Genomic DNA, 10,933 nt, shown 5'->3' on the forward strand with positions numbered 1-10,933 from the left:
TCTAAATCCATAGAGAGTGAGGATACTATTTGCTAATCATTTAAACAGGAGGGAGTTGGCTAAGAAAGTGCCTGTTACTTTGTACTTTGGTGTTACTTAACCTTCCAAGGTGCTGATAACATGTCACCCTGTCAGCCTGTGGCTTTTCACATTTCTCAATCCCTGACTGAACCAATAGTGAGGCGGGTAAATTAAGGAGTTTCCTACTTTGGAGGGACCATAGAGGGAGGATATTCTTGTTCCACAGCTCAGGAGGCCATAGATAAGCGTCCCGCCCTCACTGTAACATTAACCCTTTCCACCTTCAGGAGACAACAGTAAGCTTCCTTTCTTTCTGCTCTATGGAGTTCACAGATGGGATTTTGCACTTGAACTTTTCAAAGCCCAGTTAGATCCTTCCAAAGTTGTTTTTTCCAAAATCTGCTAGCTGTGTTTAGAGTTACCTGGCTGTAGAAAGAAAAATCTGTATGTTCAATTAGCTTTATTTTCTACAATGAAGGAAAGCTCTCCCAGAGACACTCAGAAAAACGAAACCAAGCCAGCAAAGATATAAACCATTAATTTTATTTCCATTCCTAAAATGTACATGAAGTCATTGATTGATTTGATTACTTAAAATAGTCTCTTTGCAAAATCATCTCAGAAAATATACTAAGTGTATTAAAAAAAAAATTCAAACTATTGCTGAAAATTCTTTTAAGCCTTCTGACTGACCAGCGTGTTTTCAAAGCATATGTGATGATTTTCCAAGGTTTCCATGACTATAAGGAACAAAGAAATCATCTTGGGACCCAAGCGGAAATTTGATCAGAATTATCCAAGCAATGTTTGTCTACTTCTTTACAGACTCACAGGTTGCCTGTTTGGGGGGGAGGGGCCTCTTACAGAGTGTACCTAATTACAGGGTTTCCCTAATTACAATAGACTTTTCTTCACCTACAATTTACTGCATTCAGCAATGTAGTAGATAATGTGCTAGATAATGAGGAAATAAACTCAAACTTTAACTGCTTCATACAGTTTTATGGACATCTTAAGAACTGAAGACTGGAATGCAAGAGAACAAACTGATGGGATACTGGAATGAAAAACAACAAAGCTGGGCAGAACTAGGTGTGGCATCCTGGTGCATTAATCTTGAAAGCCAGCCCGGTGATACTAAGAACAACAAATAGATTCAGATTTCTTTTTCCAAAAAAAAAACCAAAAAAATTGTGCTACTTAGGTTTGGATTTCCAACTAGTTAGTATTTCTGTATTCAGTTTGTGAATTAAGATCTTTTCACTCCTCCCTTTTCAAAGTCTTCTTTTGAGTGCTTTAACTGCTTTGAGAACATCAGCCTCTCAAAGAGGGGATGAAATTAAAATCTCTTGGGTAACAATTTAAATAAGAAAAATTGTGAGGTTAATAAAGTAAGAATTGAGGATAATGGTAGACTTCAATTATGAAAGCCCACTGTTTCCTTTAAGGGAGGGTTCAAAGCCGATTTGTTTTGTTTTGTTTTTGATTCTTTGTGAGACAATAGAAAATAGCTAAATCAGTTGTAAACTTTTAGGGATGAAATTAACCTTTAGCTAAAAAAAAAAAAAAAAAAAAGAATTTCCTTCTCCCAATTAGTATTTTAAGTGTAAAACCAAAGCCTTGAACTCTTTGAGCCATTCAGCTCTCTACTGACTGCTTGCACTACTTCACAGCATATCCGCAGATGTGAGGGCGCACCAGCTCCCAGGACAGTGGGGCCTGCAAATGCTGCAGCTTCAGCTTGGAGAAGCCGGCCTGCTCCAGGGTCTTCCAGCTCTCTCTGGTCAGGCTGCACCCATCAAACAAAAGGTACCACACAGGATCCAGGACCTGTTGCCAGAAGTAATTCCAAGTTGAATGCTTAGCTGCTACATGCTCCATGAAATAAAAAGCTCCTCCCTGAGAAAGAAAGAGGGGGGAAAAAGAAACACACATCAAGGATTTTAATTTTGGGAAAACAAATTTCTGAAATGACTGAAGGTCAGATTTCAGTGGCCCCCCAAGGCCAACTTCATGAGAAGACATGGAGAAATTAAAACTTACTACGATACTATTTTGGTTAATAGTGTCTGTCATCTTCTGTCAAATTTTATGCAGAGCCGCCAGTCTATATTTTCTGTTCATAAAAGTAATACATAATAATAGCTAACACTTCAAGCGGTTACTTCATGCAAGGTCCTAACTTTAATGCCCATCACATGTTAACTCACTTAATCCTCACAATAAACTTATTTGGTAAATATTATTATTATCATTTAATCATTCATATTTTTACAGATGAGGAAACAGTCACATAGGAAATGAACGACTTGCCTGAGGTCATACAACTTGTAAATGTCAGAATCAGGTTTTTTTGTTTTGTTTTTTCATTTTTATTAGGTAGAATTGTTACAGTTTGACTGCACATATACAATACATTGCACGTAAATACATATACACAATATAATGCCCATACTTTTAAAAATTTATGTATATGTACTAAAGAACATTTAGAACTTCAACTTTTTAAACTTACATAGTTATCAAAGGAATAAAGCCAACCACGAAATAAGAATTAACTCAAAAAGATACATACACCCTGCTATTAACAGCAACATTCTTTATAATTGCCAAGATAGGGAAGCGTCTTAAGTACACATCAACAGATGAATGGATAAAGAAGATGCAGCATGTATATGTAATGGAACACAACTCACCCATAAGAAAGAAGGATATTTTGCCATTTGTGGCCCTTCATTCACTTTTTTTTCACTTCAAAAAACAATTTTATAACTGGCGTAAACGTTTCCATTGCATCAAAAACAACAAAATACTTAGAAATAAACTTAACCAAGGATGTTACTTATACTCTGAAAACTGTAACAAACACTGATGAAGGAAATTGAAGATGGTGCAAAGAAACGGAACAATATCTTGTGCTCTTGGATTGGAAGAATCAGTATTATCAAAATGGCTGTATTACCCGAAGCAATTACGGATCTAATGCAACCCTTGTCAAAATACTCATGACATTTTTCACAGAACTAGAACAAACAATTGTAAAATTTATATGGACCCATAAAAGACCCCAAACAGCTAAAGCAATCTTTTGTAAGTCTTTTTTTTTTTTCTTCCCCTTCTTCTTTTTGTTCTCTTATGGTTTGATGACTAGAGAATTTCCTTTAACATTTGTTGTAAAGCTGGTTTGGTGGTGCTGAATTCTTTTAGCTTTATCTGTAAAGCTTTTGATTTCTCCATCAAATCTGAATGAGAGCCTTGCTGGATAGAGTATTCTTGGTTGTAAGTTTTTCCCTTTCATCACTTTAAATATAATGTGCCACTCCCTTCTGGCCTGTAGAGTTTCTGCTGAAAAATCATCTGATAACCTTATGGGAATTCCCTTGTATGTTATTTGTTCCTTTTCTCTTGTTGATTTTTAATATTTTCTCCTTATCTTTGATTTTTGTCAATTTGATGACTATGTGCCTTTAGGTTGATCCTGTGTGGAAATCTCTGCACTTCCTGGACTTGGGTGATTCTTTCCTTTCCCAACTTGGGGAAGTTCTTGGTTATTATCTCTTTAAAATTTTTCTCAGGTCCTTTCTCTCTTTTCTTTCTGGGACCCCTATAATGCGAATATTAGTGCACTTCATGTTGTCCCAGAGTTCTCTTAAACTATTCTCATTTCTTTTCATTCTTTTTTCTTTTTTTTGTTCTGAAGTGGTGATTTCCACAATCAGTCTTCTAGTTCACTGATCTGTTCTTCTGCCTCATTTAGTCTGTTCTTGGTTCCTTCTAGTATGTTGTTCATTTCAGTGATTTTATTCTTCAACTCTGTTTGGGTATTCTTTATATTTTCTAACTCTGCTAAAAACTTCGCTCTATTCTCCAAACATCTTTACCATCATTACTTTAAGCTCTTTCTCAGATAAATTGCCAATATCCTCATCATTATTTCTTCTGAGGTTTTATCTTGTGCCTTGGCCTGGGAGATATTTCTCTGCCGTCTCATATTATCTATCTTTCTATTTTTATTTCTAGGTAGGTTAGTTACATTTCTCAATCTTGGAGAGGTGGCCCTCTGTGGGAGACGTCCTACACATCCCAGCAGTATACTCCTCTCTTGTCACCCAAGGGCCAGGGTCTAGCCAGTCCCAGGGTAGAGTCTGGCCTGCGTGGATTCCTTCTGCAGGCTTTGGGATTGTTTTCATATTTCTGGTATCTGCCCCTAGTGGATGAGGCTGGACTAGAAGCTTATGCAGGTTTCCTGGCAGGAGGAGCCGGAGCAGGCGCCTGCCCATTGCTGGTTGAAGCTTGATCCTGGACCTCTGGTGGTTAGGGCTGTGCCTAGAGGCATTTGTGGCTTAGGAAGTTGCTGATGGGTGGGGCTGTGTTCCCACCCAGTATGTTGTTTGGCCTGAGGCTTCCCAGCCCTTAAGCCTACAGGGTGGGGGTAGGTCTTGGTGCTAATGATCCAATCAAGATGTAAGCCTGCAGGAAAGCTCATGTAGATGAACACTCCCAGAATGTCTGCCACCAGGTTTTATGTCCCCTGGGAGAGGCCCAGCCGTCCCCTAAGTCCCTAAGAGATCTTCCAAAACCAGCAGGGAGGTCTTGCCCACGTTCCTATGAAATCACTGCCTCTGCCCTTGGACCTGGTGCATGCAAGATTCTGTGTACACAACCCAAGAGAATGAAGTCCCTGTCTCCCCAAGTCCCGTGGGGATCCTGGAGCTAAGCCCCGCTGGCCTTCAAAACTAGATTTCCTGGGTCTCCTTCTCCTCCCAATGCTAGAACTCTGGGCTCGGGAGCCTGGTGTGGGGCTTAGAACTCTCACTCCTGTACAAGGGCCTCTGCAACTTAATTCTCCTTCCTTGTGGATCGCCCACCCAGAAGGTATGGGGCCCAATTATATCGTGAGCACGCGCCTCCTACTGTCTCACTGTGGCTTCTTCTTTATGTTAACAGCTGAAGATCTTTTTTGCTACGTTTGAGTCTTTTTTTTGATGATTGTTTAGCAGTCAGTTTTGGTTTTGTTGTAGTCATAAGGAGAGGTGAGCTCTTGGTCCTACTACTCTGCTGTCTTGACTGGAAATACAGAACCAGGTTCTTAACTTGAGTAGTCTGGCTCCAAAGGCTGTCAGTACTGTCTCATCATTATGTTTATTGTAGAAAATTTAGAAAGTACAGAAAAGTTTAAAAAGAAAAACAGTCACCTTTTATCACCTTGAGATAGCTACTGTTAAGATTTTTTTGTGTACTTTTATATGAATATGTGTTTTTTCCTAAAACTAGGACTAGAATATACATTGTTTTATAATCTGCTTTATTTTATTTATGTATTTGAATATTATTCTAAAACATGGCTTAAAAAATCTTTACACAGTATTTCACATCATTGAAGTTATCAACTCTTTAACCATTCTCACTTAGGCTTTTTTTTTGCTATTATAAATACTGTTACAGTGAACATCCTTCTCCATAAATCTTTGTGACTGTCTAAAACTATTTCCAAATAAATAAGTTGCTAAAAAGTGGAATTACTAAGTCAAAAGTCTGTACCTTTTTAAAGCTGTTGGTACAAGTTGTCAGATTGCCCTTTGGAAAAGTTTTAGCAGTTTGCATTCATACTAGCAGTAAGTGTTGAGTTCCCATTTCCATAACTCTCATTGATACTTTTCCCCCCCGTATCTTTGTCAATTTGATATGTAAAATGATACTTCATTTTTGATGATATGCATGTCTTTAATAATCTTAATCTTAACATCTTTTACTAAACTTTATTGGTTATTTGCATTTCTTTCTGATTTGTCTGTTGATACCCATTATCAGTTTTCTAATAGGCTGTTGGTTTTTTTCTTACTATTAGTAAGGGCTTTTAGTATAATTAGACTATGTATACTACAAATATTTTCCCATTTTCTGTTTGTCTTTTAATTACAATTTTTAAAACTACTTCTTTTACTGAAAAAAAAAATCTTGTAATTCATCTGAAAATTGTTCTTAGGCTCTGCTTGCAAACCTGTGGGAGTCTGAATCCATACCAAGCACTGCCTGAGACTAAATACCATATGTCTTATACTTTTGTACTGTTGTCACAAGGATGTAAGTGATAGGATTAATTAAAATACTGAATTATCTCAAAGTGTTACTGAATTCATGATAATGTTTTGTCATTAGGTATTTTATTCAATCAGTGGAGACTGTGGAAATTGCTGGCCTGGGAGGTTAGTAACTGCTGCTTTCACTAGGACAGACGTATAAACGTAGGTCAGGTATGGACATAATGGAGGCTACATGTTATTAACAGGTCTTCAGAAGTTTTCTACCATCTACCTCTGGGGGCGTATGGGGAAAGGGGCTGATGATTACCTCCAAAGGCTGTGGTAAGTGTCCCACTTTTCTCAGCCTCTTGTAGTCACCCTAGTCCTGGCTGTCCCAGGCAGAGAGCTTAGAGATGGAATTCCCCCATATTCTATAGGTAAGTGTAAGACCTGTATTCATGAATGGGAAACTTGAAATTTCCAGATTGAAAAAAAGAATTCCACAAAATAGGACAGGAGAGAAAAGAGGAGACCCAGGCCTGGGGAGGTGGATACACAGGTTAAACTAGAGATGCCTCTACCCATTCAGGCAACTCTCGGGTAGATGGCTAGATGTGAGGGTTTGGGGTCAGAAGAGAGATCTGGGCTAGATATTGAGATTCGGAAACCATCTGTGTATGTGTGGTAATTGAAAACTTTGGGGGCACGTGAGATTGCCGAGGGGGTGTATGTAAGTGAAATGAGAGCCAAAAAAGAAATTCCAGTGCTTAGGGGACAGGCAGAGGAAGAGCAGCTAGCAAAAGTGGCAGAAGGGTTGAAGTCAGAGAGATAAAAAGCCCTGGTGACAAGCGCTGTGGCACAGCGATAAGAATATTTGCATTAAAGTGAGACCTAGAAGCCCTGTAACTTGTGGCAAGTTTCTAAACTTACTTGAGTCTGTTTCCCCAGCCCAACCCAGAGACAGTACTTGCTTTAAAGGACTCTTGTGAGGGCTAAATGAGAACTTAGTAAAGCTCTGGTTCTGTTCAGCAGAGAGTAGGTGCTTCGCAGGAGCTAAGGAAGACTACCAAGAATATGAGCCCCTTGAGACTACCAGTGCTGTAAACTGGAGACAGTTACTTGCTTTGCAGGGGTGCTGTGAGATTAGTGACACTCTAGGCAAAACATCTACTGACTGCACATCAGTGCCCAGTCTTAGGACATAGGAACCCAGGACTTGGGTATCAGAATCAGACCTTTTTCATTTACTACTTTGATGTCGGCCTATCCTTGAGCCAAAGACAGAATCACAGTTGGCCCTCAGTATCCACAGGTTCTGCACCCTCAGATTGAACCAACTGCAGACAGAAAATATTTGAAAAAAAATCCAGAAAGTTCCAAAAAGCAAAACTTGAATTTGCCACATGCTGAAACTATTTACATAGTGTTTATGCTATATTTACACAGCATTTATGATTTAAAGTAAAGATGTAGTATGTACACACACACACACACACACACACACACACACACACACACACAGAGTGGAATATTACTTAGCCATAAAAAAGAATGAAATAATGCCATTGGCAGCAACATGAATGGATCTAGAGGTTATCATACTAAGTAAAGTAAATCAGACAGAGAAAGACAAATATAATCTGATAACACTTATATGTAGAATCTTAAAAAATGATAAAAATGAATCTATTTACAAAACAAGCAGACTCACAGACATAGAAAACAAACTTATGGTTACTAAAGGGGAAAGGGAGAGAGGAATAAATTAGGAGCTTGGGATTAACAGATACATACTACTATATATAAGATAGATAAACAACAAAGTCCTTCTGTATAGCACAGGGAACTATAATCAGTAACTTGTGATAACCTATAATGAAAAAGAATCTGAAAAAGAATATATATGTATATGATGTAACCACTTTGCTGTACACCAGAAATTAACACATAATTGTAAATAAACTATACATCAGCTTAAAAAAATTAAGTATACAGGAGGATGCACATAGGTTATATGCAGACACTATGCCATTTTATATAAGGAACTTGAGCGTCTGCAGATTTTGGTGTCTGTGGCAGTGGTGGGGGGACCCCAAAGAAACTGAGGGATGACTGTATGTCATTGCCTGTAAACACTATCTCCAAGTCCTTTTCTTCCTGAGAAACTTCCTTTATTAGAAAATAAAACAGAACATCCTTTTCTCCGAGAATAGTAAATTCAAATGTTAAGATATCCTTACTTTGTGTTCAACTATGTTTAGAATAAAACTATTTTAAATTAGTTTTTAAACAAAACAGTAAAGGTAATATATGAAAATTAATACAGGTGTGAAGAATTTCAAACTATACAGAAAGGTATAAAATGAAAAATAATTCTTCCCCATCATTCATTTCCCTTCCCAAGAGGGAACCACCATTAACTGCTGTTAATAGTTTCTTGTCTGTCATTCCCATTAACATAAGTACTTAACGTAGGTATATTCTTCTCCACAACACACAAATGGACTTATACTCTACATAATATTCTGTGCTTTCATTGCTTTTTTATTGCTTTTTTAAATTTAACATTATGTCTTGAGAATTTTTTTTTAATCAACACAGGTAACTCTTTGTTCTTTTTAACAACTGAACAGTTTTATTTTAATACCATGTGACAGTTTACTTAACAATCTCCTATTGATGGATTTTTAGGTTATTTCCAATTTGTGGTATTACAAATAATGTAGTAAATATCTTTGCATGTGGATAAATTTTTGCACATTTGTATAGCTATAGGATAAATTCCTACTGTATGAAAGAGTAAGTATGCTTTAAAATTTGGTATTATCAAATTGCCCTCCGAAGAGAGCACTTCAATTGGGATGTCCAGTCCCGCAAACCCACCCCAAGACCATTATTGACCTTAAAAGTCTCTGATAGTATAGTAGGTAAAAATGGTATCTTGTTTTAATTTCTTTTTAAGTGACATGTAGTTGATTTACAACATAATAGTTGCAGGTGTACAACATGGTGATTCAATATTTTTATAGATTTTACTCCATTTAAAGTTATTATGAAATAATGGCTATATTTCCTTGTGCTGCAGAACATATCCTTGTTGCTTATTTTCTACATAGTTTGTATCTCTTAATCCCATCCCCTATTTTGCCCCTCACGGCTTCCCTCTCCGCACTGGTAACTGCTAGTGTGTTCTCTGTATCTGTTAGTCTGTTTCTGTTTTGTTATATACATTCGTTTGTTTTATTTTTTAGATTCCCCATATAAGTGATTTCTTGCTTTAATTTGTTCTTTAACTGCAAGAGTAAACATTTAAATCCTATATTTGGCTATTTTTATTTATATTTCTATTCCAGTGCTTTGCTCTCTTTTTAAAAAAAAAAATTGATAGAAGAACCTATTGATCTTATTGATTTATGACATCATTTAATATGAAGGAAGTTAACCCTTTGTCTATCATCCCTGGCAAATACTTTTCCCATCATTTTTGTACTTTGTTTCTAGTCCTTTTTTTTTTCCTCTGCTGGAGTTTTAAATTTTTATGTATTTATGTATTCTCAGCCTTTTCCTCTATAGATTCTTTTCCACCCTAAGATTTTTTAAAAACTTCAACAATGTCTTCTCTAGTAGTTTTACTTTTTGTTAGGATGTTTTGAGTTGAAATTGATAGGACTGCCCTTGGTGATAGTGGTTGTTATTAACCAGTCCTCTTCACACCCCCGCACTCACCGGCCTTAGCACTCTGCGCGCTTCCTGGAGGATCTGCTTCTGGTTCTTCACGGAGCACAGAACCAGGGTGCAGACCACCACATCCATGGAGCCGTCCGCCACCTGGTACATGTTCTCCCCGGCAGCCACCACAAAGCGCTCAAACTCCAGGTGTCGGTTCTGGGCAATGCTCTTGACCAGGAACTTCTCAAAGTTGGGGTTGGGGTCGATACAGGTCACTCGGCATCCAGGCGGGTAGAACTTGAAGTTGGCCCCAGTGCCGCAGCCCAGCTCCAGCAGGGAGAGCTTCCCGGAGGGGCCCGCAAATTCCTGCAGGTTGCTGAAGAGCTCCCGCTTCTTGCTCGCCATGTGTTTGTTGTACATCACAGTGAACCTTGCCAAGAAGTAGGGGAACCATTTTTTGCATATCCAGTTCCACACGCCCAGGAAGTTCAGCAGGTACATGGGAAATGCCAGGATGCAGACGGCCAGCTGGAGGACAGAGATGGTAGGCGCCATCATTCAGAGAAGAAAACAGATCAACAGTTAGAGACTTGACCCCTTTAAATGCAAGAGGGTGGGGTTCTGACCACACTCCGGAGCCAATCAGCTGCAGAGGAAAAAGAGCTGCCTGTGCCGGAAAGACACCGCTGAAGTCATATCTTGGGCAAGAGGCCCATTTCCCTCAATTAATAGATGCTTGGCAAATGTTGCCTCATAGCTTAGTTTTCTTCAAGCAAAATGAGAAGGTTCCCAGCTTTTCCTTAGAAGAAACGCTGACTGCAATCCCTTCTTACAAACCTATTTTTGCTTCCCCTTCTCAGGGTTTGGCGACTACTGCTAGTTTCCTGCTGCGTTTTAAATGCAGTGTCCTTTACCCTGCGAGTTCTCCAGTGACCTCTACTAAGAAAACAGAAGCCGTGGGTGGAGCCTGGTTAAACAGCACTGGAAGGCCCCTGCCAAAGCCCCTTTATTACAGTGTTCCTCCTCCTTCTCCCCTCCCATCCCTCCGACTCCGCCTCACTGTTTCAGAAGGAAGTGAAAGGACATGCCTGTCTGGCCATCGTTAACAAGAATTTCCCTTTCTGAATTCTGGGCGGAGGCTCTCATATGTTCATAACTCAGTGATGGGATCACTTTTAAGTCACTGTTTTGGGGCTGCCCATCTTTTAAAGGGCAAATTG

General features: G+C 38.7%; 1 protein-coding gene across 1 annotated transcript; it reads right to left on the bottom strand.

Moving 5' to 3' along the window:
• Positions 1-543: 543 nt before the first annotated feature.
• Positions 544-10,656, bottom strand: TMT1A (thiol methyltransferase 1A). The gene is made up of 2 exons (XM_010964283.3): positions 9,771-10,656; positions 544-1,920 (listed from the first exon to the last, which is right to left on the bottom strand). The coding sequence occupies exons 1-2, from the start codon at positions 10,269-10,271 to the stop codon at positions 1,684-1,686; spliced, it is 738 nt and encodes a 245-aa protein (XP_010962585.3). The 5' UTR covers positions 10,272-10,656; the 3' UTR covers positions 544-1,683.
• Positions 10,657-10,933: the final 277 nt, after the last annotated feature.

The sequence above is a fragment of the Camelus bactrianus genome, chromosome 12 (genome assembly GCF_048773025.1).
Source record: "Camelus bactrianus isolate YW-2024 breed Bactrian camel chromosome 12, ASM4877302v1, whole genome shotgun sequence".
Taxonomy (NCBI): domain Eukaryota; kingdom Metazoa; phylum Chordata; class Mammalia; order Artiodactyla; family Camelidae; genus Camelus; species Camelus bactrianus.

Excerpts from the sequence above, each read along its gene's own strand:
- TMT1A (XM_010964283.3), bottom strand. The coding sequence starts at position 10,271 with ATGATGGCGCCTACCATCTCTGTCCTCCAGCTGGCCGTCTGCATCCTG. Across the intron at positions 1,921-9,770 it reads CGCGCAGAGTGCTAAGGCCG|GGAGGAGCTTTTTATTTCAT; the intron begins GTGAGTGCGGGG and ends TTTCTTTCTCAG.